Raw genomic sequence first — 24,264 nt, forward strand, 5'->3', positions numbered from 1 at the left:
AATCTAAGCATTGAAGCTCAGCAAGCTTGTGTTTAAAAAGAAGGGCAGAGGTTCTGCATGGTGATAACACTACACATATGCATATTTTCAAGTGGAAGTTGTTCTTTAAATGTGTTCAGAGATGCATTGATCTGCACTTCTGGGTGCCTTTCAAGCTTGACCCCTTAAATCCCCACTTCCTCATGCATCTCCTCAAAAGCTGCTTTTGCAGTTCTCAAATTAAATGATCAAATAGTTAAAGCTTCATGAAGTCATCATAGAATCACAGGATGGTTTAGGTGGGAAGGGACCTTCAAACTCATCTCATTCCACCCCCTGCTATGGGCAGGGACACCTTCCACTAGCCCAGGTTCCTCCAAGCCCTGTCCAACCTGGCCTTGGACACTTCCAGGGATGGGACAGCCACAGCTTCTCTGGGCAACCTGTGCCAGGGCCTCCCCACCCTCCCAGGGAAGGATTTCTTCCTGACATCTGTGACATCTGAGTTCCTAGAGAGATCAGACAGTGTGGACACTGTTTCAAAGGCCTTGGCATTCCCTTTGAAATCCAAATGCCAGCAGAAGAAGGATGTGATCTCCAGGGTCTGCAGAGCCAAATGTCCACATCCATGTGAGCAGGGTTCCCTGGATGTAGCCAGGACAGTGCCACCAGGGCAGCCTGGCTCCCAAACCAGGTACCTTCACATGAAGCTGTTCCCTTGCACCCTTTTCTGCTGAAGCAATGACTTCTTATTCCAGAGGGTTGAGTTTCTCCAAATGGACTCATCAGGCTGATGCCTTGGTAGACCTTTGCTCTGAAATTTCTGAACTTGTTCTTTCTCATCTCTAAGTTCTTCTTTTGCTCTGAGAAGCTGCTGGTGGAGTCTTGCTCAGTGCTCTGCTTCATCCAGCACAGAGGAGCTCAGTATTTTGGTTATCAAGAGGTGAGAATAACTGTCCTTTAGGAAAGGGTTCAGTGTCTTGGTTAAACAATGTAGAAAAAGAAACTCTGAACAGCTGCTGGTTTGGAGGAGAAGTTGTGAGCTCAACTCCCTTATGTAAAGCAAAAATCTTGGAGGGGTGAAAGAGAGAAAGTTTGGATTTTATGGCAAGTGAACTGCCTGTGGGAGTAGGTTGGAAAAGACATCTCTCTTCTCAGTTCTGTGTGCCAAAGATACAGAGAGATAAGAAACTGAGAAAATGTCATACCTTAATAAAAGCTGTTCTGGTTTGTACAGGTTTTTGGTTCTGCTGGTGACCTGATTGATTATTGTGTGCTGCAGAGAGAGCTCCAGGAAACTGCAGCTTTCTGCTGTGAAGGATCCTGACATTTTCTGGTTATGTGCAGAACAGATTTGGCAACGAGCAGTTCAGTTGTCATCTTTTTCCCCATCCTAATCTACGGGGTTATGGCTGGAGGCTTCCTCCCGAGGGGCAGCACCAACCTCTGCTCTCTGTGACCAGTGACAGGACCCAGGGAACAGCTGGAGCTGTGTCAGGGCAGGGTCAGGTTGGATCTCAGGGAAAGGTTCTTCCCCCAGAGGGTGGTTGGGCACTGACCAGGCTCCCCAGGGCAGTGGGCACAGCCCCAAGGCTGCCAGAGCTCCGGGAGGGTTTGGACAACGCTCTCAGGGACAGGGTGGGATTGTTGGGGTGTCTGTGCAGGGTCAGGGGTTGGATTTTGATGTTCCTTGTGGGGCCCTTCCAGCTCAGGATATTCTGAATAGTTCATGGAGTTCCAAGCGTCGTTGTCTAAGAACACCAGAAAGGTGATTACTGGAACTTCCCCCAATTTCCTTTTTAATATGGTTGCTGGAGCTGTTCATTCATTAGGGGCTTAATCTTTAAAGCCATAATCCTTTATTCATTCATGCTTAGTCTGAAGGACTTCTCTGGTGCTGAACTGGGCATGTTCAGTGACTAATGTTCATTCCTTCCAAATCCATCCATCCCTGAGATCACCATGTGCAGACTTTGTCTTCGAAGTCAGTCCTGAAGAGCACTGGGCTTGACTGGAGATTATGGTGATGAATTAAGTCCTCATCATGAGCACCTGAATGCAGGCATTAAATCTATGAGATGACCACCAAGTCTGCTGTTCTCCTCACTCATCTTCAGGAATGAAAAGCCACTTTTTGTTTTCTTCAGACTTTTTAATGTCTCATCATCTGAAAGGCCTTATCAGCTAAGCTTATAATTAGGAATTGCATCCTATTGTTAGGGATAAATATCCCAGACTTAATGGGAAATCTTTCCAAGATGGAATTCTTGTCATGATAAAGCTGAGCAAAACTGGAAATGGGGTGAAAAGAAAAAAAGAGGATAAAAGTTAATGATTTTTGCTGTAAATAAAACAAGTGCATGTTCTGCATCTCATTAGAGATCAGACCAAAGGGGAGACTGGCGAAGTTCTTAGAGGATTCCTAGATCCATTTTTCTCTTGTGCTCTTGCTGTTTGCTTTGTTCTGCCAACTCCTGGGAACGGAGTGTGCCGTGCAGAGCGTCCCACTGCTCACAACAGGGCTGGGCCTCAAAAATAGCACATCCAGGAAGATCTGCTGCTGCTGCATGGAGGTTCCCGTGTCTCTGCAAGTGCCTGACCAAGTCTGTTCTCCCCATGCTGGGTGTCATTTGACATGGTAAATGGCATGTGTGAAGTGGGGGGGGGGTTGCCTGTCTTACCTGGCATCTGTCTCTGGTAATCAACTTGGGTGGCTTCTCAGAGGAACTGTCCTCACCTGGAAGCTTCTGGCAGAGATCTTACTCTTGACTTACTTGACTGAAGTGTGCCAGTTCCTACAAACACTTCCCAGCTTGTGCAAAGTGTGGCTGTCCTTGGTACTCTTGGAAAAACCAAAAGCTTTCTGAACTGTAGGAATGCACAGGGCTAACGCCGTGTTTGTGTTTCCATGGTCATTCCTACAATCTCACACGCTCCTGGTGGCTGGCTGAGATCTGTTCTCTTACCTAGTCCCAGGCATTTGAAGGCTGCTCTGTTATACCAGTTGCTGAGGTGTAAGTGTATTTTTAATCCAGTCAACTTCAAAAGCACATCCTGAAATTCCTTGCACAAGGAGGGTGTGATTTACACATCATCTCTTACCTCGTGGTGGATGCTTGACCTCGCTAATCCACCACCATCCCTGGTCTGACACAGTGCTCTAGACAGGCTGATCCTTTGGTTTCTTTGCCATCAGACATTTCCTTTTCCCTCTGGGGTTGTCTTTGGAAGGGATGGGGGGAGACAGAGGCCATCCCTTTCCATACCTTCATCCTTTCACGCCTCATTTCTCTCCTGGGGCTCTGGCAATAGTTTTCTTGGTTGGCACCTATTTGCTGTAAATTGCTGTTAATCTGTTCCAAGGTGAAGGCTTTGGGAGACTCTTCCTGAGCTCCTCTTCACACTCCTCCCAAGTGCTGGGAGTCATTTGAGCTGAGAGAGGTGGCACAAGCTGCCTGCCTTGGGTGACATCAGTTGGGGTGTTAATCTTGCCTGGTGATTTCAGAGCTCTTACTTGATCAGTGCTTCCTGTCACCTCCTGGTCCTGGAGCACAGGGCTGCCAGCAACAGCTCTGGATTTACTGCTCTACCAAGCAGCTGCTCTTCTGTTGAACCTGAACCTCCTCAGGTGTGTAGGTACATCCCATCCTCTGTCTGAACTTTGAAAATCCTTGAAAAACTGCCTTCAAGTGACAGCAGCCCTGTAGTAGAGGCCAGTTTTTTGGGCTGCTCTGGAGGAATCCATCAGCAAGGCTGGGCTCTTGCAGGCTGCAGGAAGGGCTCTTGGTTTGTAAAGTGTCACCGATCACCTTCAAAGGGCTGAGCTCTTTGCTTCACACTTCAGCACAAAAGCAGACATCCCCTCACATAGAATCAGGGGCTCCAGTTTTGGCTCCCAGGTCATAAAAAGGATGAGCAGATCTTTATGTGTGACGTTCCTGAGACTGTCTTTAAAAAAATAAAAATCATTCTTAGACACTTTTCTTTTTTTGAAATGGAAGCATCACCATTTGCATTTTTTTCCTGAACATTTTTGGCACGACTTACTGGGTGGTTGGGGTTTTTTTTTTGCCTTCCTTTCATATGGATACACTTGGGCATGGAAATGAATGTGGAACTTGTGAGTTTGTTTCAGCTGAGCAGGGTTTAAAATCTGCTTAGACCATCTGATCAATCTTGTTAAGAGCACACAGTTCCAGAACAGCGTTCCCTTGTTAGAAAACTTTCAATTCTAGGAGGGAATGAGCTCAGTCTGCCATCCTCTTGAATTTTAAGGAGAAATTTTGAAGGAGGCTACTCATAGCAGGAAATAGGTGTTGAGGGACTGAATTGGCATTGGGGCATTTCTTGAGGAGGAAGGAAAGAAAGGGTTGGTTGAGGGGTTCTTAAAATGGATCCCATCTTGTAAGTCCATGTCACGCTCAGGATTTGAGTCCTGTGTCTGAAAAAAGTTCTCCCCTGTGTCTGAAGAAGGTTGTCCATCAGCCACCTTTGTTTCCAGATCTCCTCCAATGTTTCCTGGAGTGATAAATAACCAGTAACTTCCTTTATTTGTAACATGGCATTTTCTGCTGCATTAATGAAAACACACATAACAGTCTTAGGAAAAGGTGGGGGGCTAAAAATCAGGAGAGAGAAACCTTATGTTTCAGCACCTCTGAAACCTGGAGCAGCATTCCCTGAAAGTTGCTCTCTGAGAGGACGGCAAAGCAGGGCCCGGGTAACAGGTAAAGCTCCAACATGGAGACAAGTTGTCTGTGAAAGGAAGGCCATGCAGCACTTCTTCCCCTTTCCCTGCCATCAGGTTACAAGACAGATCCATGAGCATGAGCAGGAGAACGAGTTGCGGGAACAGATGTCAGGATATAAGCGGATGCGGCGCCAGCACCAGAAGCAGCTGATCGCCCTGGAAAACAAGTTGAAGGCCGAGATGGACGAGCACCGCCTCAAGCTGCAGAAGGAGGTGGAGACACACGCCAACAACTCGTCCATCGAGCTGGAGAAGCTGGCCAAGAAGCAGGTGGCTGTGATGGACAAGGAGGTGAGTGGGGTTGGAGGGAGAGGTGAGTCCAGGTAAGAGGAGGTTGTGGGAGTTGCTGCTTCAACCCCACGTGCTCTGTGTGGTCACTGTCCAGAGCTGCCCCGGCCGGTTTGGTGAACCAGCCTCAAGTCATCCTTCTGGATGATGGGCACTCCATTGGCATCCACCAGTACCACAGCCAGTGACAGCTGGAAAAGAGGGACTGCAGATCCTTGTGGGGACCTTGTAGGAGCTTTGCCCCATGGCTGAGGGGATGACAAACCTTGCTGCTGCTCCTCGCTCTGTTTAAAAATCAACATGTTAATCCACGCGGTGAATTAGTGGGGTTGTACCTCCTGGGGTGGTTTTGGTGGGGAGATAGGAAGCACAAGAAAACTCTTACATTTATATGGCCATCGTGGATTTTCAGTGCAAGCAGTTTTCCTGTGGCTTAATGCTCATGGCTTTGTTTAGCACAGTGAGGGAGGAATGACCAAAAAACACAGCACAAGACTGATCTGTGCTGGATTCTGTACCTACTCACTCGCCCTTTGTTTCTCTGTTATTTTTTTCCTCTCTGTACCTTGCAGGCAAAGGCAGCTGCAGCAGATGAAAAGAAATTCCAGCAACAGATTTTGGCTCAGCAAAAGAAAGACCTGGCGACCTTTTTAGAAAGTCAGAAGAAACAATACAAGCTTTGCAAGGAAAAGATTAAAGAGGCAAGAAACCCTCATTTTCAGGGCTGAAGGGGTGTGGAATGAACACAAGCCAGTCTTTGGTTTTGATAAACCAGGGCCAGCCCAGGGGTTTAAGGGATACTGTCAGGCTTGGAAGCAAATTTAGATGCTCAGCAAATAAAATTTCAGGAACTGGGACCATCTGGCAGCATTTTCAGAAGAATCTCTGAGGGTGCTAGAGGTGCCTTCATAACTTGCTGTAGAGCAGAATCTTTGAAACCAAGGGTGATGAGGGAAAATGGGACTTCACAGAGAAGTGAATTCTTCTTCCCCTTTCTCCTCATCTGTTTTTTTTTTATTTAAGGTGTAAGTAATCAGAGCAGCCATTCAGTGTCCCTTGACTAAAAGCCCTATGATCACTTATATGTATTAGAAAAAGAAGTATGTATAAAAATATAGTATATGGCTGATCTGTGCCAAGGTGCATTATTTAACTAGTGTCCCCACCACACTGCAAAAATAATTTGCTGTTAAGAATGTAAAGGTGAGAAAATGAATAGCAAGGAGCCCTGTTTTGTGATTTATAGAGAACCAGGCATGAGACCTGTTGAAGTAAAATTTTAAACCCAGGCTGGACTGTTTGTAAAGCAGGCACAGAGCTGGGAAGGGATCTGAGGGGTTTGACCTGGCCTCCCTCCTGGGCAGCCAGAGCCTCCCCTGCAGTGGTGTGTGACTCTCTTTCCTCTCTGTGCTGTTCACTCCCCAAAATGTTTGTGTTTAATGGCTAATTTTCCTCCTCTTGGTGTGGGTCATAACTCTGGAGGCAGCAGGGCTGGGCATGGCCGGGTGATGGGTCTGGTTCTGCTGGCACCTGGTGTTGTAGCAGGATTTTGGGGTCCTGAGTGGCAAGAGAGTATCCAGTGACTCCTGCAAGCCCTGTGTGACCATGATCCTGAGGGGAGCCTTGTTTTGACCCTGCAGGAAATGAATGAGGACCACAGCACGCCCAAGAAAGAGAAGCAAGAAAGAATATCCAAACATAAAGAGAACCTGCAGCACACACAGGCTGAAGAGGAGGCCCAACTTCTCAGCCAGCAGAGACTCTACTACGACAAAAACTGCCGTTCCTTCAAGAGAAAAACGATGATCAAGAGGCACGAGATGGAGCAGCAGAACATTCGGGAAGTATGGCACTCCTCACTTCCTTTCCCAGCATTTCTTTAGCTGCTTTAGCTCCATGTCTCTAAAACAGCTGCTGACTGAGGTTAGATCTTCACGTGTCCAGTTGCTAAGCAGAACTGGGAAAAAAAGTGGGGGAAAAGCTGTGGGGAATAGTGTTCCACACAGCTGTGGCTGCTTTGATTAGCTGAGGAGGGGGGGCATCGTTGACTGGCAGACAGAAACATGATGTGGGACACCCACCCCAGGCCAGATGCCTCATCTGAGCTCCCAGGTGTTGGATTTTGGGGGATCCTTTGGGCTGCCTTCGCAGCACAGGGCAGTTTGTGCCACAGAGAGCTGTGGGATGGGGCAGTAGTTTGTTAAGGAGGAGCTGTTCCCATCCTGCTTTCCCTCATTAGTTACTGCCTGTGGTCAAATACCACTTTGGAGAAGGAGTTGCCACTTGTAGATTTTTCTGTAGTACCTGAATTCTTCATTAATGTTATTTTTGGATGAAGACTATCAAATAAGAGGGTATTTTAGTGAAGACTGAGTGAGGAATGGTCAAAAATTTCTAATTGCACTTGGCCTGCTACCATCAAATTTTCCAGCATACTTTTCACTTGTTCAGAGCTTTGCCGCCCTTGACTTCAGATGTGCCTGGGGCTGCTCAGCTGCTTTGCAAATCACATCCAGACATCTCAACTCAGGCACACTGAGAGAATGAATGACTGTGAAAAATCAGATTTGGGCACCCTTATCACAGCATGTAAGAGCAGGGGTGAGAACAGAGTTCAGTTACCTAGTGTGGCATTTAACCGGCGAACACCCCCCTGAGCTCCTGCATTTAAGCTCTTAAGAGGGACCTAATAATTTTCAGAATGATCTGATTGTTTATGTCCTGAAAATTAAACCCCTGCTAACTACTTTAAATACACTGGATCAGACACCTGAAGTAAATAACACTTTCAGAATGTGGCTTTCATGATATTTTTAAGTAGCCACGGAGGTTCTTTTTGTGCAGGTGGGAAAGTGTTTGAGAGGAGTGGAGTGACTGTGTGTGTTCGTGCCGTGTGAACTGAAATCAGGTGTGGAATGGGCTGGAGAGAGGCTGAGCTGTCCTGAGATGAAGACAAACGTGCCACAGCCTGTTCAGTGTCCCAGCTGCCTTTGTGCCGTTGGAAAATGATCTCATTTTTAATCTTGGCTGGGGGGGGAATTTTTCTTAAATGTAAAGACACGCAACACCCTTATGGCCAAGAAGGCAGAGACAAGCCCAGGCCCTGTTTCCTTGCCCATCCTCTCAGCTCAAACCTGTCCCAGCTGTAGCAGCCAGAGGGGCTGAAGTGCCTGTTTGCAGGTGCTGCTGTTGAGAGACACAACAGGATTACAACGTGTGAGCAACAGCTCAGAATAATTAAATTTTCTTTTGCTTCTCCTGCAGAAACTCATTAGGCTGAGGCAGCACTGGGCCCTCCCCAGGCCAGGCACTGCGTGTGGTGTGGGGCAGCCCCGCTGTGCCTGTCTGACTCCAGCATGGAGCAGTGAGGTTGTAAACCTGAGGGCTGGATCTGGGATGTACCAGCAGACCATCTGTGAAGGGCTCCAAGTATCAGCAAGGGGTACAGCTGGAATCGCAGCGCCACTGAGCTGGAGTCAGCTCTGTGCTCCACAGGTTGTGGCTGATACACTGAGGCAGAAATACAGGCAGTTATCAAGGAGGGAACTGGTGTCTCCCCCTTCCTTGGCTTGTAGCTCAGTGTGGGTTATCCTGGACTGTGCAGAGCTTTAGTGCACACTGTGAAACCCGGTGAGCCTTGGGTTCTGTCCTCAGTTTCAAAATGTGCTGCACCTTGGGCCAAAACCCACCTTGGACTATTCTTTTTCTCACCTGAGGTGGTGTTGGAGCCCTTCACTGCTGCTTTGGCCGTTCTCATGCAAGTGATATAGGAGCAGCCTCATTCCAGTGCCAAGCAGGGGCACAGGGGAATTTAAACCAGACAACAAGAGCCCTCAGTTCTGTCAGTGCCACCAGCCCTGAGCTGTATTTATTAAAAGCTGCTGTGATTCTCAGCAGTCACAGACGGCTTGTGTGGGGTCCCAGTGCCACCTGCTGGGGACTCCCAGGGCCATCCCGGAGCTGCTGGATGGATGGATGGGTAGATGTGTGGATGGGTGGATGGAGGTCACTGTTAGCATCCCCATGCTGCTGCTGGGTTTGTGTTCCCCTGTGACACGCGAAGTGATCAGTGTCATGTAGACGAGTGACCAGGACACTCGGCCTCGTGACCTCGACTGCAGCATCTCCAGGTGGAGAATCCATCCCTGCTGAGCCCTTCCCTGTGCTCTGGTGCAGGAGCTGAACAAGAAGCGGACGCAGAAGGAGATGGAGCACGCGATGCTGATCCGGCACGACGAGTCCACGCGCGAGCTGGAGTACCGGCAGCTGCACACGCTGCAGAAGCTGCGCATGGACCTGATCCGGCTGCAGCACCAGACTGAGCTCGAGAACCAGCTGGAATACAACAAGCGGCGGGAGCGGGAGCTGCACAGGAAGCATTTCATGGAGCTCCGGCAGCAACCAAAGAACCTGAAGGTGCCGGGAGCTTTCCTTCCTCCTCCTCCTCCTCCTGCCTCTGTCCTGCCAGGCAGGCAGGGCCGTGCTTGGCTGCCTCATCCGCGCTGTGGGACCGCTGCTCTCCACACCCTGTGCTCTCCCTTGCATCCCTTCCCTTTGCACAGGGCTGCTCTGTGTAAGGAAGTTGTGGGCTGTGACAGCACAGAGCTCAGGGAGGATTTTTTAGGTGCTGTGCTAATTGAGGCTGCTGGGTAAAAATAGTCCAGTTCTGAGAAAAGTGTTACAGAATTTGCTTCTGAGGAGCTGTGCTTTGTTCAGGCCCTCACTGGTGTCAGCATGGAAACCTCGATATGGAGAGGGGTTGGGTGCTGCTTTAAGAGGAGAGGAGAGAGGACATGGGTGTGCTGAGCACTGTGCGCTGCCCCAGTTCGGCTGCAGGTTGGTCACAGACCTCTGAGCTGCTCCCTGTAGGAGAGGCCTCTTCCTCCTCCCAGTGTCATAGAATCATGGAATATCCTGAGCTGGAAGGGACCCACATGGATCATCCAGTCCAACTCCTGGCCCTGCACAGGATACCCCAACAATCCTTCTGTGTGCCTGAGAGCATTGTCCAAACACTCCTTGAGCTCTGGCAGCCTTGGGGCCGTGGCCACTGCCCTGGGGAGCCTGGTCAGTGCCCAACCAGCCTCTGGGGGAAGAACCTCTTCCTAGTATCCATCCTGACCTCCCCTGGCACAGCTCCAGCTGTTCCCTCAGGTCCTGTCACTGGTCACCAGGGAGAAGGCACATTGCTGTCACTCTGTCACACCCTTGCTAGTTTTCAGATCTGCAGCTTCCCCATAGGGCACAGCTGAGGTGGGTAAGAAGCAGAATGGGAAGGAGGCTGTGAAAAAGCAAACGTACTTTGGGAGGCAGGTGGCAGGTGATGGGCTGGGTGACCTGCAGGAAGCAGGGGTGGAGGACAGAGGTGCCCTGGGCCGGGGAGGGCTGAGCAGGCCCTGTTCCTGGCCCAGCAGGACCTGAGCTGGTGCTCCTGGTTAGGTCCCTGTGTGAAGCACACCCTGCTCACGAGCTGCAGGCGACAGCACAGAGCACAGAGGAGCTGTGGTTTTCACCAGCCCACCCATTTGGATGTACCATAACCTCTCCGTCCCCAAAGCTCTTTGCGCTCCTCACATCGTTCCTTCCTTGGCAGGCTATGGAAATGCAGATCAAAAAGCAGTTCCAGGACACATGCAAAGTGCAAACTAAGCAGTACAAAGCACTGAAGAATCACCAGCTGGAAGTAACTCCAAAGAGTGAGCACAAGACAATTCTGAAGAGCCTGAAGGACGAGCAGACGCGGAAGCTCGCCATCCTGGCCGAGCAGTACGAGCAGAGCATCAACGAGATGATGGCCTCGCAGGCGGTACGTGGGTGTCCCTGGGCAGGGGGCTGGGAGGGGAGAACAGTCAGGCTGTCAGGCCTCACAGCAGGCTGGGATGGTCTTCTCCAGCCACTGGATGGTTGTGTTTATAAGAGCTGTTTAAATAACGCAGCAGGTGGCACTTTCCCTCTTGGAATAAGGATCCCACAGAACATGCGTCCCTTCCCTGCTGCCCCTCGTGTGCTGGGGTTTAGAATTGGGTCTCCCCTGAGGCTCTGCCTCTGTGAGTAGGGAAGCTGCTCTTCATGATTTTCCCAATGCCAGAGGCTCCTGGCTTTGGGAAAGAAGAGCAGCGTGCCAGTAGTGTCAGAGCAGAGGAATTACCAACGGAGGTCTGAGTGTTGTTTTCCCGATGTCCTTACAGCTGCGGCTGGACGAGGCCCAGGAAGCAGAATGCCAAGCCCTGAGACTGCAACTCCAGCAGGAGATGGAGCTGCTCAACGCGTACCAGAGCAAAATTAAGATGCAGACAGAAGCACAGCACGAAAGGGAACTCCAGAAGCTGGAGCAACGGGTGTCGCTGCGCAGGGCACACCTGGAACAAAAGGTGCGTTCCGGGGGGAGGTGCAGGGGGTCCCTGGAGCTCAGCTGGGACACGGGGTTGGGGCAGGGGTGCTGTGCTGGGGGGCTGCTGACTGTGCTCGTTTCAGATCGAAGAGGAGCTCGCCGCCCTCCAGAAGGAACGCAGCGAGAGGATCAAGTTTCTGTTGGAAAAGCAGGAGCGAGAGATTGAGACGTTTGACATGGAGAGCTTGCGAATGGGCTTTGGGAATTTGGTCACATTAGAGTATCCCAAGGAGGACTATAGATGAGGTTAAATTTCTTTGCCATTTAAAAAAACAAAACCGATAAAAAGCAAACAAAGTAAGGATAAAACTTGCAAACCCAACATTCCCCATGTTGACGGGCGTGCTCTCTCTCTTTCTGTCTCTCTTACTGACATCGTGTCGGACCAGTGCCTGTATATTCTTACTCCATCAGGGGCCCCTTTCCCCCGTCACGTCCCGGTGCAGGACAGCTCCTGGCAGTCTTTTCCATAGTATGTCACAGTATTGATGTCTCTGTGCAATGATTAAAAATGTTTCAGTGAAAACTTTGGAGACAATTTTAATGGAGAAAAAAAAAAGAAAAAAACAAAAAAAACTCAAGTGGATGTATGTTGCTTTTGAGCAATCACTCATTTTACCACCAATCAATGAAAGTAAAAGCAAAAAAAATATTAATAATTAAAAGATATCTACGATCCCAGGGGGAGAGAGACTGAATCCGCAGCCTTACCTTAACTAGCTGCTGCATAATTTTATTTTATTTTTATTTTTTTGGTATTTATTCATCAGGAATAATTAAATAATAAAAAAAAATTTTATTAAAGATTGAAAAAAAAATTTGATACATTTTACAGAAAAAAAGAAAAAAAAACCTAATCGTGCTGTACATATCAGTGGTGACATATTATTACTTTTTTGGGGGTGGGGAGGGGCGGGCGACGACGTGGTGATTTTTAGGAGAACCATGCCAGGGGCAGCAGGGACGAGCCCTCGCCCCCTCGGCATATTCTTGATTGTATCATAATCATTTTCTGCTGTCGCAGAGAATGTGAATACACTTAAATGAGCCCACAGGATCCCAGTAGCACAAATTGGGCTTTGTCAAATCGTGTATTTTGTGTATAGAAGGAATTTAAGGAGAGCTTTTACTTATTTTCATATTGTATTTTAACTGTTTCTCTGATCAGAAATTTTTTTACTTCTTTCCCCCCCTCCCCGCTCCCTCCTGCTCCAGCCACCCCCCACTCTCCAGTTCCGTTCCGGAGCTCAACACTGTCTGTTAGATCATCCCAGCCCTTTGAGTTTCTCTTTTATTTTTTGGGGTTGTTTTTTTTTTGTTTGTTTGTTTTGTTTTTATTTTTTGGTTTATTTTTTGTTCCTCCCCCAAGTCCACCCCCAACCCCATGATCTTGGTCATAAATATTGCATTATTCACACTTTCAAACTGTGTATTTTCTTACAATAAAAAGAGAAAAAAAAAAGGCTTTACTTCTTTTGCATGCACTTTAAAAAAAAAAACCAACAAAAAAAAAGGACAAAAAAACCAACAAAACAACAAAAAACATTTTTCAGGTTCCAGGGAAGAGCATGAATAACTGTCAGAGCTTTTAATTATATTTGTAAATAAAAGTGTTCATCACAATGCCTGGCTGTGTCATTGTGGGAGGGGCGGCTCGTGGCCCAGCACAGGTGTGGGGAGAGGGAGGTGACACATTCCACAGGTGTCCCATTCCACAGGTGTCCCTCAGCCTGGTGCTGCAGGAACCTCAGGGCTCCTTTCCAAACCCGTTTTCCTGACAGTGGAGGTTTTCAGGGTAATGGATTGTGGCTTGTTTATGTCCTGCTTCCAGCCTGAGCAGTCCCAGGATGGATCAGCCCATGTAAGCACTGCTCCACCCTTAGTCTTGTGGGCCTTGGTCTGGAGTAGTTGGGGATGTTTTCCTGAAAAACCATCAATCCTGTTCAAATGTTTTAATGGCTGAGCTGAAAAACTGCCCTGGGGCAGACACCACCCACCTTCTGGAGTTAGGGAGTCCCCAGTTGTCACAGGGCCCCTGATTCCTGTTTGTCAGACCATGTCAGTGCAGACCCTTGAGACAGCAGCTTGAAAAAGGGGGGGAGGCTCCTGGATCCACCAAGTTGAATTGCACTGGCTTCACCTTTCTAACCCTTTTATAGCCATCAGGCTGGACTAAAGGCTCATTTCTGCTCTAAGCACTCAGGACACACCTCCAGGCCTCAGTGCAAAGCTGCTGGAGGAGCAGGAAACACCTGGAATCTGCAGCTTGGCTGGGAAGTGGCTTCAGGTCAGTAAAGCTGGTGGCGGCCAAACTGCTGCTGGGGTTCAGATTGGGGGGTTGATGGGGCTCCTGCAGAGGGAAGGAGCCTCCACAGAGCCAGGGGGATCCTTGGGACAGGGACTAAAGGCAGGTAAAGATGGAAAGACATGACTGCTTTGAGCTGTGTCACTCCAGCCATCAGCGTATTCCAGGAGTGGGGAGCCCCTGGTAGAGGGTCCAGCCTCTTCTCAGCAGGACAGGAGCCCTACAACATCCAGCTGCTCCCCTGAGCACTCCCCTCATCCCCCAAGAAGACAACCAAGCACACCACACACCTTGGTAAGTTTTTAATTGCACTGTGAGCAAAGAGCACGGTAAGATCAGGTCACCACAGGACTGAACAAAACGAAGTGGTCTCAGCTTTAAGTGGCAGCAGAGAACAGAAGAAGTGCTGTAGACCAGCTCCTGCCTCCCCCTCGAGCTGCACCTTCACTACTGGAGCGGTGACAGGGAGGCACTGGCCAAAGGTTGAGGGGGGGAAAAAAAAATAAAGAGGAAGGAGGGAAAGTTTCCCTTAGACTGCACTCTCCTCTCCTGAAGAGGGAGTCTCCACAGCCAGCACTAGCCCAGAAGTGGTGCTGTACCCACACCCCTGACATCTAAAGCCATCCCAAGACAGCAGAGACACCCTGAATTGACACTAATTCACAAAGGCTTTTGTTTCCCTTAAGCAGATCAGTTTGGAGGGAGCGGCCCTTCCAGGGACACCTGTCAGCAGCTCTAGCTAGGATCATCTGTACCACGGCAGTCAGCACAGGCCCGGACACGCAGACACGGAGCAGGGACAGTGACGGGGTTACAGCTCCAGCGGTCAGAGCGGGACACTTGGGTTCAACTCACTAATCAAACAAAACTACAGCGCCGTGCCCGAGCCGTGGGTGCTGCACACCCTACTTCCCCGACAGCTGCTCGTAGAGCTTGGGCACGTAGTCATCCCACTCTGCCTGGTAGCAGGTGCCCGCCACCGGCGCCCCCAGCCCGTACTTGCTGCGGAAAGCGGCCACCTTGAACTTGCCTCGCTTGTCCCCGGAGCGGTTGGACAGGACGGGCTCGTTGCAGGAGAGCTGCTTGGGCTGCTCGTACACCAGCCACACATAGCGGTGCAGCCCTGCGGGGAGGCACAGCGTTACCACACCGGGCACCCGGAATTCCAGGTCCGAGGTGTGCTCTGAAGTGACCCCTGGAGGTGCCTGCGTGCTCCAGGATCGGAAGGCTGAGGATGATGGAGCTTAAGGCAGCTTAGAGAAGATGCACTAAATATGCTCAATACGTGCTCCTGTTGGGTGTGGCTTCATGCAGCCACGGGCAATCCTGCACGGATCGTTTCCTGCTGGCTTCCCCCCACCCTTGTGCACTGTGTTTGATCCATGCAGCACTGCCTGGGAACTGCTGCAGGCAGGTACCAACCTGTTCCCTTGGGAGGCCCGGAGCCAACATAATCCGACATCACGGTCCCGCTGCCCACATTGTTGCCTTTCATGTTGGTCACCAAGAAGTGATGCCACTCCCTGAAAGGAGAGGGCAAAGAACAATCAGATTGTGGCACAATCCCTTTATCACTCCCAGTTGCTGCTTTTCCATAATACTGTCAGTGCAAAGCAAACAGCTGATTCCTGGGTTGCCAAACCCAAAGAGCAGCGGTCCCAGAGCAGGTACTGCTCCTTCGGGATGCACAACCTGCCAAAACCAGCTCCATCGGCCTGCCTTGTGGCCGTGGGAAAACCACAGCCTGACTCCCAAGAGTGGACGTTCCACAAGCTTCTGAGCTGACTTGAGAAAAGTGAACTGGCTCCAGGTTTAAGACTCCACCACCAACACAGACAAGCCTAACTCCAACTCACACATGGGCCAAATTAGAGCAAGCAGCAGATGCTGTGCTGCTCCAGCTGCAACAGATCTCCAAACATCCCTGGAAAGAGCAGCTGCTCCTCCCCATGCTGTCCCTGGCTCAAGGAGAGATGCAAGGACACGGTTTCTATGCCAAGCCACAGCCCCACAGCTGCACCTTAGGCGGAGCACAGTCCCAAACTCCTCCTGATCCTCCCCTCAGCCCAAGAGGGATGTTCCATTTTCCCCAGGCAACCCAGGCTCACTCCCGTACCTGAACTTTGGGTCCTTCCTGCTGGGCGCATCAGGATCTGTGAGAACCAGAGTGTAAAGCTTCTGGGGATCGCAGCCATCCCACTCGATGCTGGTGGGGCGATGTTGGACCTGCAGGAGTGATCGCGTTAGCACCAGCCCCGCTGCCCGCTACAGATACCTGCCCTGCACAGAGGGCCACCTGTGACCAGTGCTGGTTGCGACATCCGAGCAGTTCGAAGTTCGTGCCAGCTCGCCCAGGCTGTGAGAGCCACGGGCCTCTGCCCGCGGCACGGCCGTCCCCCCACCAGGGTTGACAGCAAAGCTCAGCCCCTCTCTGTCCCCCCGCACCAGGTGAGGCTCCGGCCGGAGCTGCCGCAGAGACGGCGCAAGAGGCCCGGCCGCCTCCCGCCATTTTGCTGCGGCACCCCCCCGAGCGGAGGGCCGAGCGCTGCTCACCTGAGTGGGCGTGAGCACCTTGCCCAGCTCGTCGATCTCAACGGAGCCATACTTGACCCGCAGCGGCTGCGCCGGCTTCTGCTCCACCTCGGCGAGGCTCAGCGGCCCGTCCCACTGCCCCAGGTCCACCGGCATGGCTGTGGTTGTGACTGTTGTGACTGCGGAGGCTGCGGCGGCTGCGACGGCGGCTCCGCGCTGCCCGCCCCCCGCGCCCATTGGCGGAGACGCCGCCGCGCTCCGCTCCCATTGGTGAAGACGCACCCCGGCGCCCCCCCCCCCACTCCAGCTCTATGGCGCCCCCCGGTGGGACGGGGACGCAGCAGGCCGTGCCGCCCAGGGAAGCGGGACTCGAGCTCCGGTTACCTGGGGCAGCCCTGCCGCCCGTGCCGCTAATTAGGTTAATTAATAATTAATGTGCCAGGGCCCAGCGGGGCAACCCCGTGGGGTTTGAGCGCTCTATGTGATGGCCACGTGCCTTCCCCAGGTGTAACATGTCCTGGAGAAACCTAAAAGATACCTGAATGCTTTACAGGTCTTGCTGCGGGGTTACATAGAGGGGTGATCTTTTATCACTCCTCTTCACGCTGCACTGCCTGTGAGGTGTCTCTAAGCGGGTGAATTACAGAAGCTCTCCGGACGTGGGGTTCGCTTACCCACTTAGTTTTGCCCTCGGGAAGCACCATTCTCCTTGTGTTAAACGTTCCCGGTCCATGGGCGGCACCTGAGGGCAACGCCCCGGCCCCGCGCCGCTCTGAGGGGCTCGCCCGACATGGCCGGGGGGGCGTGAGGTGACCCCAAGATGGCGGGCGGGGTCGGGGGGGCGCCCAAGATGGCGGGTGCTCAAGATGGCGGTGCTGGAGCGGCGGGAGCTGATCCACGACCCCCTCACGGGCCCCGGCGGGCGGGCGGGTCCCCTCGGACGGGTCCGCCCGCTCTCCCTGCCCTGCCCGGCCCGCTCGCCGGGGCGGAGGCCGGGCGGCACCGCCTCCGCGGGGCTGTGGCAGCGGCACACAGCCATGCAGCTCCCCGGCGGGACGCCGCCGGCACGGTTCTTCCTCGCCCTTTGCGTCTGGAGGCTCGTGCCGCGCAGGGAGGCCGCAGGTAGCACGGGCTGAGGGGAGGGGAGCAGGGAGCTGTGTCCCTTTTCCTAATCTTGTGTCTGCGCTGGATGTTTTTGGTCACCTTGGAGATCCCTCAGCAGTCTGCTAACAAGCACCTCAAAGCGTTGATGTATATCAGATATCCCGGTCTTTGCTGACAGAAGGCAACTTCACCCCTTCCCTACATCCCTAACACTGTCCCTTCTCTTTTCCAGGAACAGATGAAGTGGTCTTTGGGCAGGTTGGAGGAAGCATCCTCCTTTTATGCCGCAATGTCTCCAAAGAGGCAACCGAGGTGACCTGGTTCCAAGGGGACCCGCACTCCTTCCCTCCTCTCTTCTCCTCGAGGATCTCCTTGCCCCCAGACGTCCGATTTTCCCTGGTCAACAACAGCTCCCTGAGCATCACGGAGCTGCGAGTGCAGGACGAAGGCAACTACACCTGCAAGGAAGTGCTGAACAAGACGGACCACGAGCACAGGGTCCAGCTCCTGGTAGCCAGTAAGTCAGTCCCACTGACTGAACCTCCTCCCCTCGGTCTTGCAGGTCCCCAAATTCGTCTGGCACAGGTGGAAAAATAATATAAAAAAAGCGCAAGGTGGGTTTATTGTGCAAAATCTCTCTCATGTCCACTTACAAGCACCAAAATGTGAGTCCAAATGGCCTGTCACAGATCAGGTGTGTGCAATGCCAGCTGTTAAGTCCTCACTGTATTTCTTCAGTTCTTTTTCATTGCTGGTGATAAACAAGTTTTTGGGTAGATCTTTCCCTGTAGCATGTCCCAGGGTGTAGCTGTTCCCTTTGCCTTAGAATCTGGCTGACTTGAGCCTTCATAAACCTTAGGATGGGGCCTGCTGCTCACTGTCTTTTTTTCCCTTGATTGGAATGCATGTTGGAAGTAGATGTGCTGTGCCATTCCTTGGTGCCATGGTTTGGGTGGGAGAATGGAGAGTCCCCAGTTGTTGAGTCTTACAGGGCAGCCTTCTGCTCTCAATGGAAGCACCACATTCCTTGGATTTACTGCTGGCAATATTGTCCTGGAACTGGTCCTATTATCAGCACAGGATGTTCCTTCAGCCCTGTTGTGCCTTTTGGTGCTCTCTTCCATTTCCAACTCTATTTGGTTCATTCATTCTCAGAAATCTTCAGAGCACATGTGGAAGTTCAGGCTGGAGTGTACTCAGGTGGATTAGTTTGCTTACAGCTGCTGCAGGTCCTTCCTGCTTCTGCCAGGGAGCTTTATCTTGCCTGGATTCCTCAGGTATTCCATGGAAACAGCCCCCTCCAGGTTAGCAGGGAGCACAGGTCCTGTGGCTGGTGCCATTCTTGGTCACTTCAGGATTGAGGAGGAGGAAAATCCGCTGCCAGTTTGCCTGTTTCTCTGACCCTCTGTGCCCTCTTGGCCCCTTCCTTTGTTGTTGCTCTTTCTGTCAGCACCTGCCATGTGTGACCTGTTTGCTGTTTGCCTTCGGGGTGTTCCTTCCTTCTCTGTGTATGTAAATGTTGTGCCTGTTTTGTACAGATTAAATCTCTGAAAGTTTACAGGAATAAAAAGTTCCTTCCTGCAGCAAGGAACCTACAGGTTGGGTGTGAAAGGTCACACAGAGGTCTGGAGTGAAGGAATCAAACCCCACGCTGCTTCAGGGAATACATACATGGGCATGGGGCTTAGGAGGTGGGAGTCCCAAATCTGGAGCACTGGGGCAAAACACTCAGGAGCAAATTGTATTTATGATATGCCAGGTGTTGGTGCTGCACTCTGAACTTCGTTTATTAGCCTGGAATTAATGTGCCAAGTAATTTCCAGCCCTGACAAAGGTGATGTGGAACACTGGAATACCCATGAACAACTTAGCTTGGGCTGGAGTGAACCTTTTTGGACACAGACTTGTCACTGCTGTAAACCAACCTCCTGGGGCCTGTAGGGGCTTTGTGTGGGAATTACCAGCTGGCAGTCTTCAACCTGTCCCATGGGTGGTACCCAAAAGTTCTCTTTTTGTTTAAAACTGCACTTAAACCCCCCCCAAGCAGTAGAGTAAACATTGTAGTGACAGGACAAAGGTGCAGCCCTGCCTTGAGCTGCGGTTCTGTGTTTGTTTTGGATGGGAAGCACCTGGTGTGAAGGAGACGTGCAGTTCCACACCTCCCAGGGATTCCTTGGCAGTGGCTGTGTGTGGTTTGATACAAGCACTGTTGGCTCTTCTGTGGGTCAAACAACAGGTCCTTTTTGCTGGTGGTTTGTGAGGTTTTGTGGTTGGGGGGGTGGAGGTTTTTAGGTTTTTGGTTTGTTTACATTTGGGGAGCAGATCTCTTGTTATGTTTAGGCAGAGTTGTACTGGGAGAGCCTGGAAGTTCAGGATGTAAAGCTGGTGGCTTCAGGAGGTGTGTTCCTGGGGCCAGCCCAGAAAGTGGAGCTCTGACTGGACATCCTGGAAGGGCCGTGTCCATGTTGACATCCTGGAAGGACTGTGTCCACCTTGATGTGGGGCACTTTCTGGTGGTTCAAACTGGCAAGTTGCTCTGTTAACCATACCAGGATTTGGGATCAGTTATGATCCTCCCCAGAGCTGGGACAGAGGAGCTGTTGCAGAGAACTTTCTTGCCAGAGCTGGGTGGTTTCAACACACCTCAGATGTGTGTATATAGTTCCTGGAGAGCCAAGCCCCAGGAAGGTATGTCCTTATAGCTCACCTGGGGGTTTGCCATGATGGTTTTTTTTTTAATCATGTCATTTGAAAGTCACTTGAATAAATGCTTCCCAAAATAAGCCTCAGGCATCCCTCTGCAACCCCATTGGGGCTGCAGACCTGGTGTGGGGCTTGCTTTGGTCTCATCTCTCAGTGGGGTCTCGTTCAGGACTGGGTTAGACACACACAGGGGCACAGCATGTTAAATCTGCCTGGATCAGAGTTCAGGATCTTTGTGGCTGTTAACCAAGCACGTGTGTGTGGATCTGTGTGTGGAAGAAGCAGATGGGACTGTGCCTGAAACGTGAGCCCTGCTCTGCCCTGCCCGAGGGGACTGCACTTGCCTCTCTGTTGGCTTCTGACCCACTCCCGTAGGTGTTCCTGTGTTTAATAACATACCTTTCCATGGTTGGGACGTGGCCCTGGCACCAGGCCAGCAAGGACCTGCCCTACATGTGTTCTTGGCTGGAGTTTGTCCCCACTGCTGGCTGCCAGAGGTGCCAGGAAGGAGGGGGCACGCCTGGTTTGTCCTCATTGTCACTGACCCTGGAGTCACCAGGATCCCTGTGGGCAGAGCTCCTTGTAGCCAGGAACAGCCAGGGATGGGCTGGTGGCTCTGAGAAGCTTGTCCCTGGGCAAGAGCCCTGATGTTTTCCATGTTCCCTTGGGAAATCATAGGATTTTTATGGTTGGAGGGGACCTCTGCAGATCACCCAGTCCAACCCCCTTGTGAAGACAGGGTCACCTCCAGCAGGTGACACAGGAATTCATCCCACTGGGTTTGGAATGTCTCTGGAGAGGGAGGGTCCACACCCTCCCTGGGCAGCCTGTTCCTGTGCTCTACCACCCTCACTGGAAAGTTCTTCCTCGTGCTGAGGTGGAGTGTGTGCTTGTATCAATGACAGGGAGAGGCAAAACCTTTTTCTCCAAGAGTTTGCATTGGTGTCACCCCCTTATAGCTGTGACATGAGGACCAGGGCAGTGTGGAGTTTTCATTCTCCCACTGCATTTTTAGGTGTTTATCCAATTTTCCACTGGATAAAGCTGTGGCAGTGATTCTTTTCCTCCCTCAAGGCTTGGCTGTGGGGGCTGTGACAGCCCCTTCTTGGTCCCTGTTGTCTGTCATCCAGAGCTGTGCTCCCCTGGGACTGTGGGACACGGGTCAGGTAGCAAGATTGACAGGGAAACCAGGAAGATTTTCAAGGGGAATGATGACAAATGAACACTTGCTAGAGTCCCAGCCCTGAGATGCCGAGAGCTGTGACCTGGAAGTGTTTGTGACCATGTGCTGTTCTTGCTGACAGACCCACCACAGTCAACCCCGAAGTGCTGGGCTGAGACCTCCTCGTCGGGGCTGATGCTGCAGCTGTTTTGCAGCTGGCCTGGGGGGTACCCCCACCCCACCCTGCACTGGAGGGAAGAGGGGCACGATCTGGAGAACTCCAGCTGGGTCATCAGCTCCACGAGCTCCTCGGACACCCACGTGGAGACACTGAACAGCTCCCACCTCTCCCACCGCAAAGTCTTCAAGTGTGTTGGCGACCATGTGGTCAAACAGGAGCAGCCTTCGTGCACTGTAGAGATAAGTGAGTTGATTTGCTGCCTCATTAACTGTTAATTTGCCTGCTAACAGTTGGGCAGGTGGGTACTCCAGTCGTTCCCTGCCCTCTGGAGCAGTGAGGTGGTCAGGGAAGCCAGGAGGCAGCATGGCAAGGCTTGGCTTGTGCAGAGGTGACAGCATAAGGCACAGACATCCTGCAGCTGAGATCCATCATGGCATAGCTGCAGGTGAACTGTGTTTTGGGTCTACCTTCAGGGGACCCAAATCTCAGCACAGCAGGGTTTTCACCTGTGGAAAACTTTTGCACACATCTGTGTGAAAGTGAGAGCTGGTTTTAGTGCCTTGCTCAGGTTGAGATTAAGTTTGGTAGGGCTGGGGATACAGAAGGGTTGTGTGTGCCCCCAGACTCCTTCAGGCATCTTAGGGATCTGTCTAAAGTGGCTTTTGAGAACCCAGGCTGTATTTTTCTCCCAAGGGTTGTCAGGGCTTGACAAGAGCTCTTCTGATCCCAAGGAAACTTCCTGGGCTACCTTTCTCCTCTCTGCCATCTTCCCTCTGGCTACCCTCAGACCATTCTTCCCTGGGAATATAAAGACAGGTGTCAGAAGGGACTGAGCATCATGGAAGCTTCTCAGGTCACTGCTCAGGAGGCTCCTGAATGAACTGAATGCTGAACCCACAGTGCTCACCTGCCAGACTCCTGCCTGGCTCCCTTCTGTTAATGATTATTAATCAGTCAGATGGCTGATTGCTTGTTATGTTAATTGCCTCCATTCCCTCCTTGACTCCTGTTTTTGTGTTTTTTTTTTCCCCTTGGGCTGTTCAGAAATCCCTTCACTGGAGTCAGAGCCCCCCAAGACCTGCTTTGTGGGTGACAACGTGACCCTGACATGCCGTGTGACCGAGAGCACCCCAGCGGCTCGGATCAGCTGGCTGCGGGACATCACCCAGCCAGAGGTGGAGATCCAGCCTGGAGGGAGGTTCCTCATCACCCAGGAGGGCAACGTGTCCCGGCTCACCATCCAGAACTGCTCCCAGGACACCGACGGGGGCTGCTACGTCTGCAAGGCCCAGAACCCCGTGGGGCTGAGGGAGCTCTTCATCTGCCTGACGGTGAAGGGTGAGTGGGGCTGCCATGGCAGGGAGTCGAGAGAGAGAGTGGGGACACACCACATTTGCCGCTAAGAACCTGCTCTTTGACTTGCACTGGGAATTCTTCATCCATCTGTATCCTGGTGACAAGCCTATGTCCCCTCTTCACAGAGCCAGTGAACATTGTTGGGATCGTGGGTGCTGTGGTGGTCCTGTCCCTCCTGGGTATTCTCACCGTCACTGGGGTTGTCTTGTACTACAATCCCCTCCTGTGCCTGAGAGGTAGGAATTGGTTCCTCCTTCCTGGTTTATTCCTAACCTGCCTGTCCCTCCAGGTATTCTGGAGTCAGTCAGGGTTGCATGTGTGGACAGATCACCTTCATGTCTGTGCCTTTGTGTGGGGACTGTCCCATTGCTGGCAGCTCCACATAGAGGCACAGGCATGGAGACAGGACTGGCAGGGGTTGTGCAGCCCAGTAAAACCAGTAGCACTGCCCAAGAGGGCTGGTTTCTAACCCCGTCTTTCCCTTCTGTCCTATTCAGGTGCTGCATTCAGGTGAGTGTTGACATTCCTCAGCCCAGTCCTGCGTGGCCTCACTAGTCTGCCTTCCTGAGGGGCAGGGAACAGGCTCTCCTGAGCCTTTCAGCCCACCTCCCCTTGCTCTGCTGTTCCCAGGCATCCAGACTCGGGTGATGTCTTAGTGCTGGTGGACTCTGAAGAGGACGAGGAGGGGAAGGGGGATGAGGAGGCCACGAGCAGCTGCCCCAAGCAGGAGGCGATGGCACTGGTCGATGGCAACAGTGCCCAGGCTGCTTATCTGAACTACCTCACGGAAGGTGAGCCCTGAGGCAGAGCCACCTGCTCCCTGCTAAGCTGTGGGTCTTCCTGGAGCATCTGCCAGGGAGGGAGGAGTTCCTGTTGACTGTTGGCTGTAGCTGAGATGCTGCTGGTCTGTGCCTTGCATAGGTGACGATGGAGAGCTGCACGGCAGGGTCTCTGTACAGGAAGCAAGAGGAGAAGAAACACGAGGCTCATAACTTCCATCCCTCCTTGAGGAAGCACATGGAGCTCCAGCTGGAATCCAGCATCAAGCACATCCTCATTTGCGTGTGACTGAGCACAGGCTGTCGGTGTCCTGCGAGGGGCCAGTTCAGTCAGAGCCTTCCCACTCCTTTCTCCACTCGCCCCTTCCACAGTTCCACTCCATCCTTCCCCAGCCATGTTTCTCTGTTTCTCTCCTCTCTTCATGTTCCTCTTTGTCTTGGGTGTCCTTAAAACAAGGTGACACCCAGCACAGGCAGAGCATGGGAACAGTAACCCGCTCGCCTTGGTGCCTCTGACGGACTTGAATTCCAGTGTGGGATTCTGGCTCAGTCCCCATGAGCAGTGCTGGGATGGGGAAAGTCACCACAGGGCCACAGTGGTCCCAGGATAAGGGAAGAAACGAGTGTGCAGGCAGGACCTGGCTGATGCTGACTCTGGGGAGGCTGAATTGTTTTTATTATAAATATTTTTTCCCCTATTCTGTCTGAAATGTTGCTCCGTGTCTGAGTTGGGA

At 51.9% G+C, this 24,264-nt stretch overlaps 3 protein-coding genes across 4 annotated transcripts in view; 2 read left to right on the top strand and 1 right to left on the bottom strand.

Moving 5' to 3' along the window:
• TAOK3 (TAO kinase 3) overlaps positions 1-13,031 on the top strand; it is a 76,185-nt gene extending 63,154 nt beyond the window's left edge. For both annotated transcript variants that reach the window (XM_027696682.1, XM_027696684.1), the window contains 7 exons: positions 4,784-5,020; positions 5,590-5,718; positions 6,658-6,861; positions 9,194-9,433; positions 10,611-10,823; positions 11,206-11,388; positions 11,492-13,031. In XM_027696682.1, the coding sequence (XP_027552483.1) occupies positions 4,784-5,020; positions 5,590-5,718; positions 6,658-6,861; positions 9,194-9,433; positions 10,611-10,823; positions 11,206-11,388; positions 11,492-11,653 (1,368 nt within the window). In that variant the 3' untranslated portion in view covers positions 11,654-13,031. The remainder of the gene's footprint in view (positions 1-4,783; positions 5,021-5,589; positions 5,719-6,657; positions 6,862-9,193; positions 9,434-10,610; positions 10,824-11,205; positions 11,389-11,491) is intronic.
• A 969-nt stretch (positions 13,032-14,000) lies between these two features.
• On the bottom strand, positions 14,001-16,463 carry PEBP1 (phosphatidylethanolamine binding protein 1). The gene is made up of 4 exons (XM_027696691.1): positions 16,267-16,463; positions 15,830-15,939; positions 15,136-15,236; positions 14,001-14,836 (listed from the first exon to the last, which is right to left on the bottom strand). The coding sequence occupies exons 1-4, from the start codon at positions 16,399-16,401 to the stop codon at positions 14,619-14,621; spliced, it is 564 nt and encodes a 187-aa protein (XP_027552492.1). The 5' UTR covers positions 16,402-16,463; the 3' UTR covers positions 14,001-14,618.
• A 410-nt stretch (positions 16,464-16,873) lies between these two features.
• On the top strand, positions 16,874-24,228 carry VSIG10 (V-set and immunoglobulin domain containing 10). The gene is made up of 8 exons (XM_027696686.1): positions 16,874-17,367; positions 17,582-17,866; positions 21,357-21,638; positions 22,440-22,733; positions 22,877-22,987; positions 23,249-23,261; positions 23,382-23,542; positions 23,673-24,228. The coding sequence occupies exons 1-8, from the start codon at positions 17,112-17,114 to the stop codon at positions 23,741-23,743; spliced, it is 1,473 nt and encodes a 490-aa protein (XP_027552487.1). The 5' UTR covers positions 16,874-17,111; the 3' UTR covers positions 23,744-24,228.
• Positions 24,229-24,264: the final 36 nt, after the last annotated feature.

Source organism: Neopelma chrysocephalum, unplaced genomic scaffold (genome assembly GCF_003984885.1).
Source record: "Neopelma chrysocephalum unplaced genomic scaffold, ASM398488v2 Primary Assembly neopelma1_116, whole genome shotgun sequence".
Classification (NCBI taxonomy): domain Eukaryota; kingdom Metazoa; phylum Chordata; class Aves; order Passeriformes; family Pipridae; genus Neopelma; species Neopelma chrysocephalum.

Bases quoted from the DNA above. Each gene is read 5' to 3' on its own strand.
- PEBP1 (XM_027696691.1), bottom strand. From the start codon at position 16,401: ATGCCGGTGGACCTGGGGCAGTGGGACGGGCCGCTGAGCCTCGCCGAG. The intron at 15,940-16,266 runs GTGAGCAGCGCT...TCACTCCTGCAG, and splicing joins AGGTGCTCACGCCCACTCAG to GTCCAACATCGCCCCACCAG. The intron at 15,237-15,829 runs GTACGGGAGTGA...CTCTCCTTTCAG, and splicing joins AGGAAGGACCCAAAGTTCAG to GGAGTGGCATCACTTCTTGG.
- VSIG10 (XM_027696686.1), top strand. From the start codon at position 17,112: ATGGCGGTGCTGGAGCGGCGGGAGCTGATCCACGACCCCCTCACGGGC. The intron at 17,867-21,356 runs GTAAGTCAGTCC...TCTTGCTGACAG, and splicing joins GGTCCAGCTCCTGGTAGCCA to ACCCACCACAGTCAACCCCG. The intron at 22,734-22,876 runs GTGAGTGGGGCT...CCCTCTTCACAG, and splicing joins CATCTGCCTGACGGTGAAGG to AGCCAGTGAACATTGTTGGG.